Source organism: Lolium perenne, chromosome 5 (assembly GCF_019359855.2).
Source record: "Lolium perenne isolate Kyuss_39 chromosome 5, Kyuss_2.0, whole genome shotgun sequence".
Lineage (NCBI taxonomy): Eukaryota > Viridiplantae > Streptophyta > Magnoliopsida > Poales > Poaceae > Lolium > Lolium perenne.
The window spans coordinates 132,401,612-132,427,016 of NC_067248.2; the positions used below are offsets into that span (position 1 = coordinate 132,401,612).

General features: G+C 44.2%; 1 protein-coding gene across 1 annotated transcript; it reads right to left on the reverse strand.

The window, feature by feature from the left end:
• Positions 1-2,077: 2,077 nt before the first annotated feature.
• On the reverse strand, positions 2,078-6,409 carry LOC127299911 (putative RING-H2 finger protein ATL69). The gene has a single exon (XM_051329945.2). It carries the CDS (start codon positions 6,263-6,265, stop codon positions 5,732-5,734), a length of 534 nt encoding a protein of 177 aa, XP_051185905.1. The 5' UTR covers positions 6,266-6,409; the 3' UTR covers positions 2,078-5,731.
• Positions 6,410-25,405: the final 18,996 nt, after the last annotated feature.

The window sequence follows — 25,405 nt, forward strand, 5'->3', positions numbered from 1 at the left end:
CTAAATATCTTGTGGATGGTTTTATTATTGTGGATGAGTCACTAGATCATATTGGATTGGATTTATATTATAATATTGATCAAAAGATCAAGGTTGAAGGTTATTCCTCAGATTTGGATAGTTGGTGTTTGATTTCACCAAGGCATGATCATATGAGTTTCAAAATACTCATAGTTAGTTTTATTCAAATAGTTTGAACTATAATTCGTAATGTAAAGGATTTAGTTTTATGATATTCCATATATTTAATAAGTTATGATTTAAATAAGAATGTGTAGCTTTTATGCACTTTAGACCCTGTGGTTTAACTTATTTAATAATAAGTTTAGAAGTGAATTAATTTACACACAAAGGTAGTTGCTAACTTTTAAGTGTTTAATAAGTTAGGGTTTAATTCTTAAAGAATGTGCTGTTGTAAGACTAATTCCATTTGATCTAATCCATAGATCAAATCATCTCTACCCAAAACAAGGTTTTAGCAAAGATCACAGAGAAGTTTATAGCGCTTGACTTGATGATCTACTTCAGTTCCAGCAAGTCAAGTGAAACTTCAGTTACTGTGGTAAGTTTTATTTGAAAGCGCGAAAATTCCCCGGATTTTCTATGCATGAATGCAATGCACACTTTGGTGTTCTCTCATTTTATTGCCTCTAAACCTGGGATATTACACAATCTATTCTCCCTACTCCGCTTCGTCCGATCATATCAAACACCAAATATCCCCACGCACAAGTTAATTATGGTATAAAAATCAGTCACAATTTTTCACGGTCCACTTCATGTGATTACTTTTCCACTCCTCCCTGCGTATGATATATGGAATCAAAGCGATTCTCAATCAATTAGCCATAATAGCATTTTCTTTCTCTACATCCAATTAGCCATAATAAGGCAAGCGAAATGATACCGTAGATATTATTTGCCACTCAGGCACAATCATGCCGTTTACTCTCCGTGCTAAACCTACGGGAAATTCCTACGGGAGAGAACTTACGGGCTGACGTGTGCGTTTATGTGGAAGCCACATTGGGCGTCCAATTAGGAGAAGGAGTCCGGGAAAGAAAAGTGGAACGGCCATGATTTGCGGAAAGAAATAACAACCACTCTCGTTTCCTCTAGCGTGTCTCTGGACTCTGGAGGCGCTGCTTTCGGCCAGGAAAAGCTCAAGTCGCCGGACGTCGCCCCCTCGAAAGATCCTGCTGCGGCGCCTCCAAAGAGATCGCCATCTCGAGCCATCACCAGGTACCTGATCTCACCGCGCCGGGACACCTAACCGCTCACGGAGTCATGGCGCCTTAGAAGACCTCGCCGCTTGCGCCACCGAGCTGTGTGCAACCCGCCGTAAGCCCACAGCCTGAGCCCATGAGATGGAGCGCTACAAGGTACAAGCTCATCGTCACCAATGCCGAAGGCCAGCTCCTGCCGCCGGTTACGCCCAGTTCGCAGCGCTGCAGCCTCGAACAAAAAGACGCAGAAGAGTTCGAAGAGTTGCTCGCAAGCATGGTCACCTGTGACCTGCCTTCACCAAGGAGATCTCTCCATTGGTTCTCTGATGAATCCATGAATGTCGACTTCTTCTTCTTCCGTATATAATTTGTTGGCCCACGTTTCTCTATTCTTCTCGCGGTTCTTACGCGCAGCGTGGCTTCCATATGCAAGGCACACGTCACCCCGTAGGTTTTTCCCGTAGGAATTTTCCGTACATATAGCATTATCGATATCACGCACCCCCTCCTACACGCTCTCTGCCCAGGGTCGCCACCTCGGAGATTCACAGCGCCCGCAGTCGCACTAGCTCTTTGCCATCATCGTACAGGAGACTTAGATCGTAGGGCGGCGGTGAATGAATCGTGGCACTTCTCCCCTCTCATTTTGTCTTCTCTTTTCTCTCTCCTTGGCATCCCAGACTCATCTTCTGGTCCAGCGGCGCCGTGCAGCTCGGAGAGGCGGGGCTCACCCACCACCTCCTCCCGCGCTCTGAAGAAGCGACGGTGACCACATGCTCTAGGACCCGCGTCCTCGCTCCCATCGTCCTCTTCTCTGCCGTGTTGCCACGTCCCAGCGCCACCTACCTCTCCAACATCGTCGCATAGGTCGACAAGTAGGGCTCTGCATCAGCTGGCGCTCTTCAGCCCGCGCTCCTGTGCCACTTCATCCTCCAGCTCCGTTGCAGAGGTCAGCGGTGAGAGAATCAACCGATGCACCTTCACTTGCCCTGCCTTCCGCCTCGCAAGGGCGAGCCGCCCCGGCGACGTCATCAACATCGCAACCAGCGCGCGATGCTGGAGCTGATGTGAACGTGATGAGCTTCATGTGCCAATGAGGACATTAAGATCTTCTTGTCGAGATCATCCAGTCGATCGAGCTTGGAGACTCGCATGTCCTTCGTCTTTGTGTTAAGTGTCGTGTTAGTTTGGCTTTTTATATTGTGACATCTATGTTGTCGGGTGAATCTGTGACCTAGATTCATTTGGGGATGTCTGTTGGATTTTGCATTCAAGGAATGATGCTATGATTTAATGGGTTCATGTATTTTGATGTCGGGTTACTGCTAAGTTTTCCGTGAGTCGATTTTCCATTTGGCATGCTATAAAAGTTCACCATTTCATATTGAATTATGTTACTTCATAATAATTATTATATGACATTGATGTCATCCCGTGCAAGAGTTGATGGTATTGAATATATTCATGTGAAACATGATTTGTTAAATCCATAAAATCTTTGTGCTTTCTACGGTACTACACAAATTTTGAAGTTTGAAGCACATAACCTTGCTCTTTTTTTTTTCACTTTTCTCAACCTTACAGTCATGCGGCAGATATTCAGACTATCCTTATAGATACCACATTAAAGTTTGAGAAGGAAAGGTAACTGTGTGTGAATAGTACTCATGGTACCAGTTGTTTCTTTGCAAGAACAATTACGCCTTACACATAATCTGATTACTGAAAAGTAAAAGTTCATATTAATTTAGGATGTAAACTCAGTGTTCTATTTTAATGTGCATGCACACATTTGCTGAAAGTACTGTCAAACACTTCCAAAGAGGTATTCAGGCAAAATTCTTACAGATTCTTGATTAATTTACTAATTTACTGGAGACTGAAAGATGACATATGAAAGTTCAGTGAACAAAGAATACACCAAACTTCAAGAAGCATCTGAAATGTTCTGTGAAGTAAAAAATGCACATCGACAGACGTTCAAAGGTATGTCAATTAAGAGCTAGCCGTCATTTTCACATGGACTCTTCGGCATAGTGTGATGGTTGTTTCTTATTGGTATCATCAGCTATATTTGAAATGTGGTTCTTGTTCCTTTATTAGTATACTTGAATCTGGTGCAATAGAATTAAATATCAATTTTAGTTGAAAGTTATTTACAATTTTGAATTAAAATCGTGTTATTACCAGGTAAATGGTGTGTTGTTCAACTGCTCATTGTTAGCAACTCAGCATATTAATTTGCATGATGTCCCATGAAGACCTGTGCAAGTCTTATTGCTTCTGCAAACATCAATGGCACTTGCTGACTTGTTGACTCTCTTGGTATGCAGACCTATTCTCACAAGTTGAAGTTGAGAAAAAGCTGAGAAGTACGAACACTACAGTAAGTATCTAGAGGAATGGCTTTTACTATAAAAAAAATCCCGCTGGTACCTTACCATCTGAAGTTGCCTTTGATCATCCAGTTTGAGCCAATACAGATTGCATTCCAGACCATATATTTCACTTCAGTGTGTATTCTGCCAACAACAGTCTTTTGATGTTTGACATTTTCTTTCTACCATATAGACGTTGTGTAGATAAGCTTATAAATTAGTGTTTGACATTTTTCTTCCCTACACGTTTGTGAATTTCTTTGCAAAAGTGCTTACAAGATTTTCTGTATAACACTATCTTTGTTAGGATTTTTCTTCTAATCACCTATGTTATACATGTCATAGAATATATCTTGATGACCGATAGCAACGCACGGGCATTCAATTAGTAAAGATAAATCATAGGTTCGCCAACCTGTTTGCAAGAGGGGTGTCCTGGATCTGGCCATAGCACGCCCAACAAAATTAGATTCTCACCTATTGTGATGTACGACTTATATGGCTCTCCGGAACCCTTGATTTTGGTTATGCGATTTGTTCACATGTGTCGTGAAGGAACGTCAAGATGCAACTTTTTTTTTTGAAAAAGAGGTGGTATTCAATTAAAGAAACATAAGACGGTTACAATATGCATACAGACCTTACTCGTCCTGAAGAACCTAGTATTTGAGGATAAGGCCTGTAACTTTACAGAAAACACCCCAGAACAAAGAATGTAAAAGCAATCAGGTCCTGGAGTAGCACCGCCGCTGTTCGCCGGCTTCCTCGAAGCGTCGCCGCCAAGGAAAGGAGAGAAGAAGCTCGAACTCTTCCGACCGGCGAAAATCCACCCCCACTGACAACCTTTTCGCCGCCGGGAACGAATCACTTGGCTGCAAGAAGGCGTCGAGCACCAGTAGGGACAGAGAGATGCCTCCGTCTCAGAGGCAGAGAAGCAGCCATCACGTCAGCTGCAGATCACAACGGCCATGGAGCCAGCTGTGTGTTTGCGCTTGTAGAGAAACCACCAGAGAAAGAAGAAGTAGATACGGCACCACCTCGAGTGCGCAGCAGCAGTGCCTCCCCTGCCCTCTCTCTCGCCTCCACGGCCGACCAAGAGGAGCAGCAGAAGCACTCGGCCGCTGCACCAAAATCAGCGCAGATAAGGCCACCCATCAGCAGCTGACGAAGATCTGGCGCGGCTGTGCTCCTCCTCGCCTCCATGGCCGGCCAGGAGCTCGATGACGCCGTTGGTCGCAGGCAGGGACGCTTTTCCCCCCTCGCCGCCGAGGCTGGCCAGGGAAAAACGCCTCCCGCTGCAGTCGATCTGCAGAAGGTGGATCGCCGCCACATCTTTATTGAGCTGAGCAGTCGCCGTCCTCTCCACTCCCACCTCCGACCACCGGAGAAACAGAGAGAGAAGGAAGAACCCTAAATCGGACGAGATCCAGGCGGACTGATCTCCTCCACCGCTCGCACTACTGGGCATCAAGCCCCCTACTGGCATAAAGGCACAACTCCTAGCTAGACTATGTACTCCGGCGCCTCCCCTCCACCCATCTCGGCCGGCGACGCCGGCGAGATTGGCTTTGGTTCGGCCCGGTCTCTTTGGGGAAAAGCTCAGCTATAGCTGCGTGAGAGAGGGGAGGGGGGAAATGAGGCCGTTGTCAAGATGCAACTGGAGTAGGTATATACAACAACTTTGAATATCTCTTACATAACTTTTTGTTTTATCTAGAATTTTCATTGTCTGCATGTTTTATCATTTAACTTAATAATGTACTCCGTATAAGGTCATCATATCTTTTCAATAACAAAAACATAGTATGAAGCTTGTATACTACTAAATCAGGAACAATTTATATTGAATCGGAGGGAGTACAAAGCCGTCTCCCAAAGCTCCCAACGTTATATTAGATGAAAATCTGCCTCTCCTAATGTTACTGTACTAAAAGTCTACTGCTTCAGTTATCTATCACTCCTCGAATAAAGCAAAGTAAACTAGAGGCAAAAATCCTCTGCTTCCGATGCTTGTGCCTTCACCGACGCCACGCATGGCGCAAAAGACAGGAGCAGCGCGTCGGCTTAGCTCGGGCGGATTGCAGTGTTGCACGGTGCACACAATGGAGGCTGCTATCGCCACACGCGTCACCGTGCGTGCGCGGCGAGGGGCACGGCCTCGGCGAGTGGCGTGGTGGCCGGCGACGGCAGTGGCGAGTCGCGGCACACGGGGCAGGTGGCGCTGACGCGCAGCCACCGCTCGGCGCACCCGGCGTGGAAGCAGTGCGCGCACCCGGGCCCGCGCCGGAGCGCCGCGGCGGCATCGAACTCCCCGAGGCAGATGGCGCACGGCGCGTCGGCGCCCGACGACTTGCCCTCGCGCAGGAAGAACTTGGGGTAGAGCGCGTCGATGGTGGCGCCGTCGAGGCCCGCCACCAGCACGACGGCGGAGGATTCGTGGGCGTCGGCGTCGACGAGTCGGCGAAGCGCCACGGCGGCGCGGGCCTTGGCGCGGAAGCAGACGTAGGAGGCGAGCATGACGGTGGAGACGAGCACGAGGACGCCGACGGCGATTGCGACGCCGTAGCCGAGCTGGCCGTGCACGCCGCCCGCCGCGGCGCCGGTCCCCGGCGCCGGCGCGGCCGCGATGGAGACGGTGGCGTGCAGCAGGTTGGCGCGCATTCTGGCGTGAGCTATCGAGAGCTACTCGTCCGTGGGCGAGGCTCGCGTGACAGGATTTAAGCTGGGAGAGAGAGGCAGTAGTAATAAATGGAGAAGAGTGTGAGAGTGCGTACTTCCTGTTCCTGTCCGTGCATCGATCGATCGTTCTTCTCTGGTGATTCTCTCATGGCGGGCTTCGAGATGCGAGATACGAGACGAGGCGCGGCTGGCCTTGCATCGGTCGTCGCATGGTAATGCATTTGGGGCGCCATGAACCACGTGGTGTGGTTTTAGAATCCTATGCGCATTACAGTAGCCATTGCCGACTTGCTCCATCGGCATCGACCTCCCTGCCTTGACGACACACACGCCCTAGGTACGTAACCTCATTACGTGCTTTCATAAGAGTAATGCTACACCTACAAAAATATTTTACAAAAAAATCTTACGGACTCACATAGTAGGGCCAGAAATCCAAAGTCAGCCCCGGTTATTTAGGAGGGGTCAAATTTGAACCAACCAAGGTAGTCCACGTTAGCGCGTATGGTTTCCGTAAGCCACTTTGTCCGTACGTCCAGGATTACCGCTTTCATAATCTTGTTTTAGGATCGTTTCGGGCGATCACTTTTCCCCTTTTCCCCTCTCAGCTTGCTACAGTACCCTCCGTGGAGAAATACCCTTGTGGATCTCGCCCTTGACCTCTGCTTGTGAAATCATCGCCGGCCTCTCTCTCCCTCGCCGCCGGCGGCCATGGTGGCCGGCGACGGGTGGGAGAGGGGTCTGGCTTCTAGTAGCTTTAGGATTTCTCTTTCTTTTCTTCTCCCAGGCAAATAATCAGGCGGCCGGATCCAGATGTGCTGCAAGTTTTTTTCAGTCTTCCTCCTTCATGGCCATGGCTGTGAGATGGAAGACTAGAGGCGGATTTGTAGCAGATCCTATGCCGGCACCTCTCAGCCAAATCCATGGTGAGGCGTTGCTTAGGCTGCCATCACTTCCACACTTCTATTCCTCTTTCTCTTCCTTCAATAATAGTAGCTGCGGCTCCGGACGTTCTGGCCTTGGTGGATTCCTTTCCTCTGGTCGTCGAGGTGATGGGCGAGGTTGGGGATGTTTCCCTGGCTGGTGCGGGTCTGATGCTCGGCGGGGTTCTAGTGGTACTGCATCCTGGAGCACATCCTCGGCGGCCCTACGACGGTCTCAGGCCGTCCTGCCGTCGACTCACATAGCCAAAGGGCGGCTGCTCCGAGCTCTGTCGCCGGCCTGCCGGCATCATCTCTTTGTCAACCTCCTGGCCGGCGCGCCACAAGGGAGGCCCTTCTTCTGCTCCAGCATGGCGGTTCCCAGCTGCACCGTCCCAAGTGGCATAGTCCCCGGCGACGGCGCGGATGGCCGTGCGTGGGGGTTTCGCGGTGGAGAGGGCCCTGATCGCTTTTTACTTCTTACTTTAGGGTCCTGTTTGCATTCTGTGAGGGCTTGGTTGTAATTTTTGTTTACTTTGTGGTCCTCTTTGTACTCTGTAATCCCACCGCTCAAGTTAATGGCAGTATCTAGGTCCTTCGGGACCGAACCTTTGTTAAAAAAAAATCTTGTTTTAGGACCGGACCGCTATTTCCACATATTCATAGATATGATCATAAGAGTGATTGTGATTTGTGACTGCTTATGCCCAATTCTGTGTAAGTTGGGGGAAATTGAACGGCGTAAGAGTTGGGGGGCCACCTATCTTTTTTTTTCTTCCGGGGCATCTCTAAGGGCGTGTTTGGTTGCCTGGACAGATTTCCTGCATGACTGTGCCAGCGAGTTGGGAGCCCCTGTGCGTCGTGAACGGGCCATGGGCCATGAAAGCCGGATCGTTTGGTAGCCTGTACGGCCTTTTGCACGCTAGAGAAGGAACTCGGGCCCCATCGTTGGTTGCCTGTTTCCAGCCCATCTTGCACGCGGGAAAATAGGAATCAGTTGTTTGGTTGCTCAAATCACAGTTCCATATCCTTACCACAATTCAAATAGAGTGAGATTATCATGCCATGGCATATTACATACGATCATAGACCACTCAGAAGAACACGATCCTCACGATCACCACGATGAGGAAGGCGGTGATGTAATCTTTAACCCGGCTGGGATGTACCTCCGGCGGTGCTCCTTGTAGAGCATGTACTTCCTCCAGCGGCAGTTGTGCTAATGACACCGCCTCATCAATGGCATGATCTTCCTGCAGCTCCTCTTCCAAGAAGGTGAGGTACTCTTGTCGTGCCTCCTCCAATATTGCATATCCTCGGTAGCTGTTGTTCGAGTAGCCATTGACCTGATTTTGACAGACTCTTCATGAGTTGTAGATTCCTCGAACCCGCCCGCGAAACACCACATACCACCACTAGCATGGCATAAGAAGAAGCTAGCGATCACAACCATGCAACAATTCAGAAATGAGCAATAGAACAACACAAGTGTTGACAACAAATGATAAACTAACAGGGGCATGCATGATCAATCCAAAAGTCGATCAAAAGTTCATCCTACACTACCATGGTGTCATCCTACCACCACAACAAAAGTGGGTGTCTCATCCTAACACCGCAAGGTTCACCATCACCTGAGGGGTTAGTATATGCCACCTCATCATACTTACAAAAGGGGGACATCAAATGTTTTTCATCCTAGCTACTGCCAGAATATACATCATCATCATCATCACCCATGCATGCATCCCTGAACCACCCCCTCAAGGGCACCACACCTTGTCGTGGTACTTGTCAAGGTAGTTCCTCAGCCAGAGGGCGCGGTCTGGCTCAATCATGCCGGCGAAGCTGGAACCCTAGGCCTTGTGGTCGACGAGGTGGCTGAGGGCGGCCATGAGATCATCCTCGGCGAAGCCAAGCATGTCCATGACCGCATTGTACAGGTCAGGGTGTATGCCTGTGGGCTTGTTGTCCCTAATGGCCTGTGCGACGTCCTTCACAGCAACAGTCATGTTGGTGAAGGCCACCTGCTCGTCGTCGGCGAATGAAACTCTCTTCCTCTTGCCGGTGGTCGCCTTCTCAGGCGCGTCGGTGGGCTTCTCAACATCGAGGTTGACCGTGTCGGACTCCTGAGTTTCAGCATCCTCAGGTGCAAGATTTGCTGCAGCCGAGCCCAGGGGTTACGATGACCCAGCATATCACTGCATGTTGTAGTATACAAGTCGTTGATATGATCTTCATGAAGGGACTTCTTCACTAATATCACATCCCTCAGAGTGGTACAATAGAAACATTGCAGGTCATCTCTAGATTATATTACAATCATGGTCTTAACAAGTCGGTATTCTCACGGGTCCGATGAGAACACCCTAAGATACGACTAAAGTATTATTACAACTCAACATAAAGATTAAACTGAGCTCAGTAACTTATTTAGGTAAGCTACTACGCTGCTCGGCTCTAAGATGTCTAGAGTAAGACACTACTCCTCTGCCTCATTGTTATCAGCTCTATAGACTATTCCATAGTCAACGCCTTCCACTCCTCCGGACAGATCAGGTTCCTCGTAGACCAGTTCATAGTCTCCTTCTGGTGCTCCATCGTCAGCATCCACTTCATTGTCACAGTCTAGCAAGGGTGTCGAAAGAAAGTGAGTGTAGAGGTACTCAGCAAGTTCAAAAGAGAAAAGGTGTTTGATACACTAGCTACGACCATTGATCAGAAAATCTCAGGTCAATGCATGTTTCGAAAACATTTCTTCAAAATGTTTATTTTATTCTAAAAACTATGCCCGCCTATCTTCACAGGTTGACCAGAACTTCATTTTTTTGGAAGTAAAACAGTGGGCAAAAGCCCCCTGCAATTTTTATTATTTATAATATAAAAACATCCAAAATTACAGAAAAAGAGAGTGAGAAACTCTCATAAAAAGAGAACCTAAAACTAAAACTAACTTAAAGATTGGATCCATTCTTTGAATTAATTTACATCTTTTTTCTTCATTCGATGCACTAGCAACCTCAGTTCTTGGAAAAAATAGCCTTCCAAGTATTGAACTCAGCATTTTGATCCTTGAAGATTTTGTTGTTTCTGACTATCCAAATCCCCGAGGCTGCCAGCATTAAGACTTCCATGGCAAAAGATAAATTCATTTTAAATATCATATCTTCAAGCGCTTCACGAATAGATAAACTTCTGTTTCTCTGTGGACATATGAAATCCCAGCATTTCTTTGCAAAAGAGCAGTCCCAGAATAAGTGTACTAGAGTTTCTTCCTCATTACAATTCTCAATAATACACTGGTATGATTGTAACATGAAATTCTTCCTTCTCAGCAGGTTTCTTGTATTTAGTCTGTCATGTAATAACAACCAAAAGAAGAATTTATGTTTTGCTTGACATGAAGATTTCCATAATAAAGAGAATATATTAGGAGCTGGGGAGAAACCAATCATAGCTTTATATGCTTTCTGTGAAGAAAATTCTGCATTTCCCTAGATATAAGACCAATTATCTAGATTTCCTTCTTGTACTACTGTAAGAGCATTCTGACAGATTACTTCAAGGTCTTGGAATTCTCCAAAAGCTTGCTGTGAGAGGGGTAGATGAAAAAGGTCCTCAAGATATTCTGTATGAATCACTCTCTCAACAGCCCAGTCAGTATGTTTGGCATAGGTCACTAGATGAGGAAATTTTTGGTGCATGCAGTTATCTTCCCAAAGATCTGTCCAGAAATTAACAGTTTTACCATTTCCAATATTGCATCTAGCCATGGATTTGTAGATGTCCAGTAATTTGAGGTGTGATCTCCACCAGAATGATGCTCCCATGTTGTTTGTGGGAAAATTGCCATTTGAGTAGTAAGACTCTCTGACCAGATGTACCCAAGGAATGTCATGGTTGTTAAAGAATTTGTGGAGATTTTTCAGCATAAGGACCTTATTTTGGATTTCCAAATTGAGTACTCCCAAACCACCTTGCTCTTTAGGTCTGCAGATTTTTTTCCATGCAACAAGAGCTGAGCCATTTGCTTGAACATCATTGTTTTTCTTTCTCCACATGCAGTGTCTCATATATTTTACTACTTGTTCCTTTATGGCCACTGGTACATCAAAGCAATACATGAAGAAAACTGGCATGGAAGCTAGCACAGACTTAACAAGTTGCAACTTTCCTCCATAGTTCAAAAAATCAGCAATCCCTCCATAGGATGAAGCCGGCTTCGAGGCTGTGGTGCCGCACGAACTTCTCCCAGCCGATGTTGAGGTACATCTTGCCGCACGCGTCGTAGATCATGTCGACGATCCACCGGTAGTAGCCGCACGCAGCCTTCCGCAGATGCATCGTGCGTGGGCGGTTGTCGCCGGCGACGTAGTCGGCGAAGGAGTCCGGCAGCCTCTGGATGCCGCGCGGGTCGCCCTTCAGTACGAGGATGAACTCGAACAGCACGGCCGACTCCACGTCCATCTCCGACGATGAAGCCAACGGCGTGGGAGGCGACGGCGAGCGTTCAGCTCTACCGCGGCCACGACCACGACCACGACCACGGCCGCGAGGTCGGTCTCCGCCTCTACCAGACATAGCGTCGAGTCTTGTTGAGATGGTGGCGGCTAGGGTTTGGGAGAGAGGCGCTAGGGTTTGTGTGTGAGAGGGATGATGAGAGGCGGCCCTTTTATAGGCCGGAGGGAGGCGGAGGAGCGGTGGCGCTCATTAACGTCGGCACGCAGAGCTAGGCGCGACGGGTGATACGTCTCAAACGTATCTATAATTTCTTATGTTCCATGCTACGTTTATGATGATACTCACATGTTTTATACACACTTTATATCATTATTATGCATTTTCCGGCACTAACCTATTGACGAGATGCCGAAGAGCCGATTCTTTGTTTCTGCTGTTTTTGGTTTCAGAAATCCTACAAAGGAAATATTCTCGGAATTGGATGAAATCAACGCCCAGGGTCTTATTTTTCCACGGAGCTTCTAGAAGACCGAAGGGGATACGAAGTGGGGCGACGAGGCGCCCAGACCACAGGGCCGCGTGGCCAAGGGTGGGCCCGCGCCGCCCTATGGTGTGGGGCCCTCGTGCCTCCACCGACGCTGCCCTTCCGCCTACATATACTCTCCGTCGCGAAAACCCTATTACCGAGAGCCACCATACGGAAATACTTCCAGAGACGCAGCCGCCGCCAATCCCATCTCGGGGGATTCAGGAGATCGCCTCTGGCACCCTGCCGGAGAGGGGAATAATCTCCTGGAGGACTCTTCATCACCATGATCGCCTCCGGATTGATGTGTGAGTAGTTCATCCTTGGACTGTGGGTCCATAGCAGTAGCTAGATGGTTGTCTTCCCCTCATTGTGCTATCATGTTAGATCTTGTGAGCTACCTATCATGATCAAGATCATCTATTTGTAATGCTACATGTTGTGTTTGTTGGGATCCGATGAACATGGAATACTATGTCAAGTTGATTATCAATCTATCATATATGTGTTGTTTATGTTCTTGCATGATCTCCGTTGCTAGTAGAGGCTCTGGCCAATTTGATACTTGTAACTCTAAGAGGGAGTATTTATGCTCGATAGTGGGTTCATGCCTCCATTGAATTTGGGAAAGTGACAGAAAGTCCTAAGGTTGTGGATGTGTTGTTGCCACTAGGGATAAAACATCGATGCTTTGTCTAAGGATATTTGTGTTGATTACATTACGCACCATACTTAATGCAATTGTCTGTTGTTTGCAACTTAATACTGGAAGGGGTGCGGATGCTAACCCGAAGGTGGACTTTTTAGATATAGATGCATGCTGGATAGCGGTCTATGTACTTTGTCGTAATGCCCTGATTAAATCTCATAGTAGTCATCGTGATATGTATGTGCATTGTTATGCCCTCTCTATTTGTCAATTTCCCAACTATAATTTGTTCACCCAACATGCTATTTCTTATTGGAGAGACACCACTAGTGAACTGTGGACCCCGGTCCATTCTTTTACATCTGAATACAATCTACTGCAAGCATTGTTCTTTACTGTTCTTCGCAAACGAACATCATTTTCCACACTATACATTTAATCCTTTGTTTACAGCAAGCCGGTGAGATTGACAACCTCACTGTTAAGTTGGGGCAAAGTATTTTTATTGTGTTGTGCAGGTTCCACATTGGCGCCGGAATCACTGGTGTTGCGCCGCACTACACTCCTCCGCCAACGACCTTCACGTGTTCCTTGACTCCTACTGGTTCGATAAACCTTGGTTTCTTACTGAGGGAAACTTGCTGCTGTACGCATCACACCTTCCACTTGGGGTTCCCAACGGGCGTGTGCTTTACGCGTCATCAAGCTAAATTTCTGGCGCCGTTGCCGGGGAGATCAAGACACGCTGCAAGGGGAGTCTCCCACTTCCAATCTCTTTACTTTGTTTTTGTCTTGCTTTACTTTATTTTATTTACTGCTTTGTTTGTTCTCTATATCAAAAATACAAAAAATTAGTTACTTGCTTTACTTTATTTACTATCTTGTTTGCGTTCTCCATATTAAAAACACAAAAAAATTAGTTACTTGCATTTACTTTATTTAGTTTGCTTTATTTACTATTGCTAAAATGGGTACTCCTGAGAATACTAAGTTGTGTGATTTCACTAGCACAAATAATAATGATTTCCTATGCACACCTATTGCTCCACCTGCTACTACAGCAGAATTTTTTGAAATTAAACCTGCTTTATTAAATCTTGTTATGAGAGAGTAATTTTCTGGTGTTAGTTCTGATGATGCTGCTGCCCATCTTAATAATTTTGTTGAACTTTGTGAAATGTAAAAGTATAAGGATGTAGATGGTGACATTATAAAATTAAAATTGTTTCCTTTCTCATTAAGAGGAAGAGCTAAAGATTGGTTGCTATCTTTGCCTAAAAATAGTATTGATTCATGGACTAAATGTAAGGATGCTTTCATTGGTAGATATTATCCTCCTGCTAAAATTATATCTTTGAGAAGTAGCATAATGAATTTTAAGCAATTGGATAATGAGCATGTTGCCCAAGCATGGGAAAGAATGAAATCTCTGGTCAAGAATTGCCCTACCCATGGAATGACTACTTGGATGATCATCCAAACTTTTTATGCAGGATTGAATTTTTCTTCGCGGAACCTATTGGATTCAGCTGCTGTAGGTACTTTTATGTCCATCACCTTAGGCGCCGCAACAAATCTTCTTGATGATATGATGATAAATTACTCTGAATGGTACACTGAAAGGGCTCCACAAGGTAAGAAGGTAAATTCTGTTGAAGAAACCTCCTCCTTGAGTGATAAGATTGATGCTATTATGTCTATGCTTTTGAATGGTAGATCTAATGTTGATCCTAACAATGTTCCTTTAGCTTCATTGGTTGCTCAAGAAGAGCATGTTGATGTGAACTTCATTAAAAATAATAATTTCAACAACAATGCTTATAGGAATAATTATGGTAACAACTATAGGCCATATCCTTCTAATAATAGTAATGGTTATGGTAATTCTTATGGGAATTTTTACAACAATAATAGGAGTGTACCCCCTGGTCTTGAAGCCATGCTTAAAGAATTTATTAGTACACAAACTGCTTTTAACAAATCTGTTGAAGAAAAGCTTGGTAAAATTGATATTCTTGCTTCTAAAGTTGATAGTCTTACTGCTGATGTTGATCTTTTAAAATTGAAAGCTATGCCTAATGAAACTAAAGATATTAAGTCATTTGCTACAGCAAACGCTATCCAAGTTCGAATTAATGAGAATATTAGATTGATGGCTGAATTGCATGCTAGGTGGGTGACAAGGTATTAACTTGTCAATGCCTACAGGTTGTAGACTAGGGTTTCGTTGGAAGTAGAGGGCAAGTAGATCTCGAAGGTTTCAGCCGAAAAGTACTCGACGATTATGAAAACTAGGGTTTGAGAGACAATGATTCGATTCTTTCTTTGTCCCTCGACTCCCCCTTATATAGCAGGTGGAGCCGAGGGATTCGTATTGTACAAGTTACAGAGTCCGGGAAGGTTTCCAACTCATCCCGCAAGATTACAAATAATGCTTCCTATTACAACTCTACCTTTCCTTAACAATATCTTGGGCTTCCGAATCTTCTTATTCTTCGAGTATTGGGCCTTCAGTAAACCCCGGGTACTATCTTCGGCAGGCCCATTGGGGATGCCTATGTCAGTAGCCCCCGAGATTTTGCTTGAATCGTAGAGTCAAGGAAAATCTCCACTGTTTATTTTTACTCGACAACTTAAAACTTCTCTATATTTCTTCACATGAATTTATATATTGTACAGGGATAATGGTAGTTGGGGCTAGTTCATCTGAACGATCAGGTACTAGTTAACTGCTCTAGTGGCAATCCGCAAAAACCTACTTCAAGATCACGTCCCTGGACATGATCTCAGGATACTGGTGTAAACTTCGACAGGTGCCGCTTAAGGTCTTACCATTCTGTCGAGTCCCAGTCATATTTATCGGGTACCTAACGCGTCCGTTAGGATTTTTCTTCGTATCTGTTGATACGGATAAAAGTAGCAAACCGACGTCAGAGATGGCGCCATGCCACGCAGAACGGATCTGGGGTCTTACCTTCGCAAAGTTTTGCGGCATTCAGAAATTGTTCGCAACTTTGGCGTTCTGAGAATATATTGTCGAGTGCTTATTCGGCTGTTGGAATGGCACATTTTATTGAGTCAACGGATGACTTATATTGCTCTCCCGATGGGAGTATATGTAGAGTTACTTATAACTCGAAATATACTCGCTTGTTCTTCTATCTTTCTTCTTCTCTATATATATTTTTTTTAATTTCATCGGGCACGCGGACAGCCTTCCCGATGGGAGTAGCCCCCGAGGCTACAGCCAAGGACTTGTGCTTGGGTGTAGGCTCCACGCCTTATGCTGCTATATTTTCTTTCTCTCACGAAGTTTTCAAATCTCTCGGGTGCGCGAACAGCGCTCCCGATGGGAGTAGCCCCCGAGGCTATGAGCAAATATTTTTATTTGATCATAGGCTCACGCCATTTCTATTTTGTTTTTCTTGATCTTTTCATTTTTCCGAAGTAGCCCCCGAGCATTTGATTAAAAACTTGTATTTGATCAAAGGCTCTCCAATATTTTTTCCCTGTCACCTTTTTTATGAAGCTGTTGAGTCGAATTTTCCTCCTGCTAAAGTGACGTTATTGCTGACGATAGCCACGATTGCAAGTCCTGAAATCGCGAGAAGTCCTCTCCCGCTGCCTTGCGGGCCCAAATTACCCATTATCTTGACACGTCGTGCAAGTGGGGGACACATGTCCTCCGCTTTTCCTGGCGCACGTACTGTAACTCCTCCAGGGTTAATTTACTTTTTTACCCCTGTTCCACGTGGTCATCATCTGCCGCATACTTTTTCCATCCAACGGTCCGCCGTTTCGCCGCACCTCTATATAAGATCCCCTTCTTCTTCCTCGAGCACTTCCGCTCGCGCCGTTCTCCTGCTCTCTTCTGCAAAATCTTCTCCTGCGCCCCACAACTCCCTGAGCTCGTCTTCTCCCAAGCTGCATTCATGTGCCATTGTTAATGCCACCGCGTAGATTGACCAGACACAGCACGCCAGAATCGATGATGGCTTCTGTGGATCTGGGAAGCGCCGAGTGGGAGAGATCCAAAATCTCCACCCAAGACATCAACCTCCTGAAGAAACTGGGGATCAGCAAGAAGCCCAAAGCGCTGTGCTTCCCCAGCGAAGAAAGCTACCCAACCCCTCCAATGGAGTATCGGGTTAGTTTTGTCGACCATCTCATCCGCGGCCTTTCTGCTCCCATTCACCCTTTCCTTCGAGGATTGCTTTTTGTTTATGGCCTGCAACTTCACCACCTCACGCCCAATTCTATCCTCCACATTTCCATTTTTATCACCCTCTGCGAGGCCTTCCTTGGCGTCCAGCCTAACTGGGCGCTATGGAAACACATTTTCTTTTGTCGCCGTAATGGCTCTCCCAATGTCGCCTATAATATAGGCGGTGTTGTTATCTGCGTTCGCCCCGAAGTCGAGTATTTCGACGTCAAATTCCCTGACTCAGTTCAAGGGTGGCGCAAGAAGTGGCTGTACATCCGTGAGGAGAACCACGGATGTGCTGAAGACAATATTCCTCCTTTGTTTGTCCCTCGAAAATTTTGCTAAAGAGAAGAAAATTTTGCTAAAGAGAATAATGTAGCTAAAGTTTGGACTATTACCACCACTAATAATGTTGATGTTTCACATGCTGCTAAACCTCCTACTATCAATGGTAAAATAATTGGTGTTAGCAATGTTTCTACTCCTAATGCAAAGCGTGCAAAACTGCCTGAAACTGCTAAAACTGCTGAAACTGCTTATGATAAAACTGCTGAAATTTTTCAAAATATTGGGGACAATGATCCCATTGCTGTAGATCATAATGGTTTAGATTTTGATGATTGTCACATCTCTGAAGTTATAAAGTTCTTACAAAAACTTGCTAGAAGTCCCAATGCTAGTGCTATAAATTTGGCCTTTACAAAATATATTACAAATGCTCTCATAAAAGCTAGAGAAGATAAAATAAAACTTGAAATTTCTATTCCTAGGAAGTTAGAAGATGGTTGGGAGCCCATCATTAAGATGAAGGTCAATGATTTTTATTGTAATGCTTTATGTGATCTTGGTGCAAGTATTTCTGTTATGCCTAAGAAAATCTATGATATGCTTGACTTGCCACCATTGAAAAACTGTTATTTGGATGTTAATCTTGCTGATAATGCTACAAAGAAACCTTTGGGGAGGATTGATAAAGTTCGCATTATGGTTAACAATAACCTTGTCCCCGTTGATTTTGTTGTCTTGGATATTGAATGCAATGCATCTTGTCCCATTATTTTGGGAAGACCTTTTCTTCGAACTGTTGGTGCTATTATTGATATGAAGGAAGGTAATATTAAGTATCAATTTCCTCTCAAGAAAGGTATGGAACACTTCCCTAGAAAGAGAATGAAGTTACCTTATGATTCTATTATTAGAACAAACTAGCAGGGTGGCCCGCGCATTTGCGCGGCTAGATTATGTACTGATTTTATCTTGTTGTTACATTTTAAGAAAATTAGAGATATTTTATTCGATAGCTATAAATTTAATATAGTAAGAAATGTATTTTTAACACTAAATTCATTTGATATTTTAATATGATGTTATATATTTATTTCATTTTTCTCATGTTCATGTAGACAATATGGATTAAACATCTTTCAAATATTTACTCAGTTTGAGTTTTATAATTTTATTGGGCCGAAAAAATTAGTCTCGAGTCATTGGTTAAATATTTAATTTTAATCATTTTAAGGATCAGAGGATGTTTTCGTCTATAACATTTATTATATTGACAAATTTTTATAAATCAAATCTATGCATCCAAATTTTGTAGGCTAGTATATGGTGAGTTGATTTCCATATTTTTTCATGCATGTTACTTGTATTTTATCCATCCATTATTTTTGTCACCTTATATGCCATTAAATGCTCCGTGAGAGTAGATCACGCTGCACACTCTTTATACCTCTAAGCGTGGAATAAAAAGAAATCTCCTTTCTCTTCTTCTATGGTAGCAAGTGACAGTGGAGTCGACCACATCCAATACATTGACGTTGCCGAAGAAAAAACCTGTTTCCAATTATTGCCAGGCTTGGTGGCGATTCTGGACCAAATCAGGGATGCGATCTGGAGCCTTGGATATGGTGTCGCCCGCCGGTGATGTCGCATCTCGTCGTGCCTGATTTTGAATGGTAGAGTGCTGTGCCTGTCAATGTTAGTGCTGATTGGAACCACGACATGCGCGGCCAGCATAGACCTTGACGTGTTTAGGATGACGAAGGCGAAAACGGGTCATCAAATGTGTTGGAGCACAGCTGTGCCATGTGGAGCGCCACGGTGTCCGCCCCCGATGACTCAATCTGAAGATCCACACCACGTGGCTGTTCCAGCTCTGGTGCTTTGGGATCAGGGTCGCTGCTCGCGTCGGTCTCGTTTAGTGGCAGCAGCTGAAGCCCGCATTCGGCATGCAAGGTATCTCTCTTTGCATTTCTCACTGCACCACTCGCGATGATCCATAGTTTAGTGATTGATTGTAGCATTTGATCTAATTTCCGCAACAATGGCATTGTCATTGGGAAACAGAACAGTAGTAGTACAGCCAGACCCTCTGATAGCACTTGTGTCGTACAGTCGGTTAGCTTGGCGTAGGAGGAGCCACAGGTACATCCCACATCTGAATTTTATCCTAGATGAGAAATAATAGTGGTGGAGGATCTGAGCGGATCTAATTTCAGCAGGAATTATAGTGTTTGAGACTTTGAGAGAGTTTATATGATAGAGATGAGGATTTGGGGACAATTGTAGCTATTGCTGTGAACACAAATTCCGGAAACGTCACAGTAAAAAGTTAGCTCTTCAAGGAGCATGGTATAACACATAGAAATATGCTAAATACATTTTTAGGTCTTGGAGGCTTGTATAAAATCATATCTTAGAAGGATTTGATGCACTACCTGATTTGTTGGGTTGTCATGCCAGACTCCATTATGTTTTTGTAATGTTCTCCTTTTGTAAAAAATGTTCTTCCAATGTCACTTGATTACTTTTATCTATCTCGATCATTTTTGGTAAATGTTCTCCCATCAAGTGAGTGGCTTACCATAAATTATTTGCGCCATTGTTGAGGTAACAATAATGACAATGTGATTGCCAATTACATCTTCACTTAAATGATGAGCTAATTTTCCCCATGATGTTACTCTGATTTTATCACCCTGGAGATTTCATTGCCAATACCGAGTGGAAATAAATAATTAAAAAAATAATAAAGTAGTTATTGTTGAACAAAATGTCGTGGCATAGAAAGATTAATCATTTGGAATCGAAAGATATAATATCAACACGACACAAATGTCAAACAATAAGCACATTGAAGTTAGAAGTACGAATATCAACATTACAGTGGATTGTTGGTGTTTTTATTTCCGTTTGTATGGTACAACCTTGTAGCAAAATCAAAGTAGCAATATGAAAAATTATATGACGCTCCCTCACCTCCTTTACCTTCGTACTGTATGCAAAAGTAATTTAATTTCACTACTGACTGGGCGTTATTTTGTAGATGCTACAATTTTAAGTTACTAAAAACATTTACATGATCTCAATGATCTTGGATGTATATGTGTCGGTCTGCATATTGTTCCACGTAGTAAAACAAAGAAAAGTACAGAGTAGTAGTCCAGACAGTAGAAGAAATCCATTGTCAAATTTCTATAGAAAATACCTGCTATCCATCAAGTTCATGTCGATGCCCATATGTTCATCAGTCGAAGGGTTGATTTAATCCCATATTCTTATTCCTTTGTCTTTAATGTTCCATGACTGTCCAATTGTGATTAGCTCACTTAAATTGTTGTACACCACAGAGTTATTGCCTTTAAAGCACATGGAAACAGTTTGTTCAGATGGAAGCTATCAAGACTTCATTGGTGGTGTGCCCTGCCATACTCAAGAAGAAAATCGAGAACGTTAGCACTGCTGGTGTCCTGAAACTTATGGCAACGACCAACTAAAGCAAATGAACTTTTGCATGTCCATCCATGCAAGTGGTCAGGAAATCCATGCAGATGGGCAGGCAACTCAGCTCTGCATGTCGCAAGCAGGATTTATTTTCTTCATATCTCCTTTTTAACAACACCGGAGGGTACAATATATCCCTCAAATTTCTCAGCATGCAGAAGGACCATTTTTTGTATTCCAAAGCAAGACAACTTCTTCTGCCGATGCAAGAGAGCGCTGTGGACTGCCTTCTATCTGTCATCCAGAGATTGCATCTGTTACCAGTTTGCTACTATTTGATGAGTGGAAATATAAACAATGGATGATTACAACTGTTACCTCAAGATTACAGCTATTACCAAAGTTTGATGATGTGCCTTTGATCCGCTGGTGTCCGCAACATGCCGTGGAGTTGCCGAAGCAAGCAAGCGTTGTTGACGTGCCTGCGATCCATTGTGCCTAGATTGCATCTGTTAGCTAAAGATTTCTTCTATTTTATTGCATGCCTTTGATAGGTTGATTCGATGATGCAAGCGAGCTTGATTGATGTGCCTTTGATCTATCCTGCCTCTGTTACCAGATTGATGCTATTTGGTGAGGGGAAAATCTAAACAATGGAATATTACAACTGTTACCTGAACAGCTATTACCCGAAGTTTGATGATGTGCCTTTGATCCGGTGGTGTCTGCCGCATGCCGAGGATATGCTGATGCAAGCACGCGTTGTCAACGTGACTTCGATCCGTTGCGCCTTGATTGCATTTGTTACCTGACGATTTCTACTATTTGGTTGCATGCCTTGGATAAGCTGGTGTCCTGTCGTGCGGTCGATTTGCTGCTGCAAGCGAGCTTGATCGACGTTCCTTTGATCTATCGTGCCTCTTTTACCAGATTGCTGCTATTTGATGAGGGAAAAATCTGAACATAGAAAGATTACAACTGTTACCGAAAGATTGCAGCTATAACCCAAATTTGATGGCGTGCCTCTGATCCGCGGGTATCCTGGCATGTGCATGCAGTGGATTTGAGGATGGAAGCCAGGGCCTCGATGCCGGCCGGAGGGTTCAAACTGTTCCGCTGGCTTGTCGTGCAGTTTGTGTGGATGGGGATCCGCCTCAAGTAGAATCGGCAGAGCCATGGGAAGCAATGGCGATGATGAGATGGCGGCGACAGATCGGACTTGGAACCTGGTAGGGCTGGCGGCGGGATATCAGACTTGGGACCTAGTCGTTTCTAATTATGGAACGTGGATTGTTTTCGTGTCCATCTCCTAAACTGCTAGACGTGGGATAGAAGGTCACTTTATATGGACATATCCAAACGGTGGAGCGCGTTTCTAAAGTTAATATTGGCCGTTATTTTAATGTGTAGCTAATCTTAACCGTTGGTTGTTTGTTGTTTTAATAATATAATAGATTATGATGTTGATGCTTCATCTCTTGATGTTACTTGATTCACACTTTCTGCGCCTAGCTGAAAGGCGTTAAAGAAAAGCGCTTATGGGAGACAACCCATTATTTTACTTCTGCACTTTTACTTTATATTTGAGTCTTGGAAGTTGTTACTACTGTAGCAACCTCTCCTTATCTTTATTTTATTGCATTGTTGTGCCAAGTAAAGTCTTTGATAGTAGGGTTGATACTAGATTTGGATTACTGCGCAGAAACAGATTTCTTACTGTCACAAAATTGAGCAGCCCCGTCTGTAGGTAACTCAGAAAAATCTGCCAATTTACGTGCGTGATCCTCAGATATGTACGCAACTTTCATTCAATTTGAGCTTTTTCATCTGAGCAAGTTAAGTGCCCCAGAAAAATTCGTCTTTACGAACTGTTCTGTTTTGACAGATTCTGCCTTTTATTTCGCATTGCCTGTTTTGCTATGTTTGATGGATTTCTTTGTTCCATTAACTTTCAGTAGCTTTTTGCAATATCCAGAAGTGTTAAGAATGATTATGTCACCTCTTAATATGTGAATTTTCGATTATGCACTAACCCTCTAATGAGTTTGTTTTGAGTTTGGTGTGGAGGAAGTTTTCAAGGGTCAAGAGAGGAGGATGATACAATATGATCAAGAAGAGTGAAAAGTTTAAGGTTGGGGATGCCCCCGTGGTTCATCCCTGCATATTTTAAGAAGACTCAAGCATCTAAGCTTGGGGATGCCCAAGGCATCCCTTCTTCATCGACAACTTATCAGGTCACCTCTAGTGAAACTATATTTTTATTCCATCACATCTTATGTGCTTTACTTGGAGCGTCTGTATGTTTTTGTTTTTGTTTTTGTTTTTGTTTGAATAAAATCGGATCCTAGCTTTCTTTGTTTGGCAGAGAGACACGCTCCGCTGTTGCATATGAACACATGTGTTCTTAACTTTACTTTTAATATTCATGGCGAAGGTTGAAACTGCTTCGTTCATCATTATTATGGTTGGAAACAGAAAATGCTTCACGTGGTAATTGGTATATTGTCTTGAATAATTTGATACTTGGCAATTGTTTTGCTCAAAAGATCATGTTTAAGCTCTTACATCATGTACTTTGCACCTATTAATGAAGAACTACATAGAGCTTGTTGAAATTTGGTTTGCATGATTGGTCTCTCTAGAGTCTAGATATTTTCTGGTGAGGTGTTTGAACAACAAGGAAGACAGTGTAGAGTCTTATAATGCTTGCAATATGTTCTTATGTAAGTTTTGCTGTACCGGTTCATACTTGTGTTTGCTTCAAACAACCTAGCTTGCTAGCCTAAGCCTTGTATTGAGAGGGAATTCTTCCCGTGCATCCAAAATCCTTGAGCCAAAAATTATGCCATTTGTGTCCACCATACCTACCTACTACATGGTATTTATCTGCCATTCCAAAGTAAATTACTTGAGTGCTACCTTTAAAATTCCATTCTTTGTCTTTGCAATATATAGCTCATGGGAAAATAGCTTAAAAACTATTGTGGTAAAGAATATGTAGCTTATGTATCTTATTTCTTATAAGTTGCTTGTTGAGCGGTAACCATGTTTCTGGGGATGCCGCTGATGTCTACTCACGCTTCTTTTCCTGTAGACAGTGTTGGGCCTCCAAGAGCAGAGGTTTGTAGAACAGCAGCAAGTTTTCCCTTAAGTGGATCACCCAAGGTTTATCGAACTCAGGGAGGAAGAGGTCAAAGATATCCCTCTCAAGCAACCATGCGATCACAATGCAAGAAGTCTCTTGTGTCCCCAACACACCTAATACACTTGTCAGATGTATAGGTGCACTAGTTCGGCGAAGAGATAGTGAGATGCAAGTAATATGGATGAGTATGAGTGGTAATAGCAATCTGAATAAAATATGGCAGCGAGTAAACATGCAACAAAACAGTAAACAAACGGAGATTCGATGTGTGGGAACAAGGCCTAGGGATCCTGCTTTCACTAGTGGACAATCTCAACAATGATCACATAATAGAACCACTCTACACTCTTTTGTTGGATGATGAACACCATGATTGTGTAGGGCTACAAGAGCACCTCATTGCCGGAGTTAACAAGCTCCACAACATTCGATATTCATATTTAATTAACCTTAGAGTGCATGATAGATCAACACAACTATACCAAGTACTAACATAGCATGCACACTGTCACCTTCATACTATGAAAGGAGGAATAGATCACATCAATACCATCATAGTAATAGTTAACTTCATAATCTACAAGAGATCATAATCATAAACTACGCCAAGTACTACATTATGCACACACTGTCACCATTACATCATGGAGGAGGAATAGAGTACTTTAATAACATCACTAGAGTAGCACATAGATGATATTCAACTAGATCACATAAAGAGAGAGATGAACCATGATACGTCTCCGACGTATCGATAATTTCTTATGTTCCATGCCACATTATTGATGTTATCTACATGTTTTATGCACACTTTATGCCATATTCGTGCATTTTCTGGAACTAACCTATTAACAAGATGCCGAAGTGCCAGTTCCTGTTTTCTGCTGTTTTTGGTTTCAGAAATCCTAGTAACGAAATATTCTCGGAATCGGACGAAATCAACGCCAAAGATCTTAGAATCCCCGGAAGCATCCAGAACACACCAGAGAGGTCAGAGGGGGGCCACAGGCCCACCAAACTACAGGCTGGCTCGGCCAGAGGGGGGGCCGCGCCACCCTATAGTTTGGCCCCCCTGTCAGCCCTCCTGCGCCGCCTCTTCGCCTATATAAAGCCCCTGGATCGAAAACCCTGAGACGTTCGACGAAAACCACAAAAACCTTCCAGAGCCGCCGCCATCGCGACGCCAAGATCTGGGGGACAGGATCTCTGTTCCGGCACGCTGCCGGAGCGGGGAAGTGCCCCCGGAAGGCTTCTCCATCGACACCGCTGCCATCTCCACCGCCATCTTCATCACCGCTGCTACTCCCATGAGGAGGGAGTAGTTCTCCATCGAGGCTCGGGGCTGTACCGGTAGCTATGTGGTTAATCTCTCTCCATGTACTTCAATACAATGATCTCATGAGCTGCTTTACATGATTGAGATTCATATGAGTTTTGTATCACAATTCATCTATGTGCTACTCTAGTGATGTTATTAAAGTAGTTCTATTC

What these genes read in the sequence shown, in the direction of transcription:
- LOC127299911 (XM_051329945.2), bottom strand. Translation starts at nt 6,265, where the DNA reads ATGCGCGCCAACCTGCTGCACGCCACCGTCTCCATCGCGGCCGCGCCG.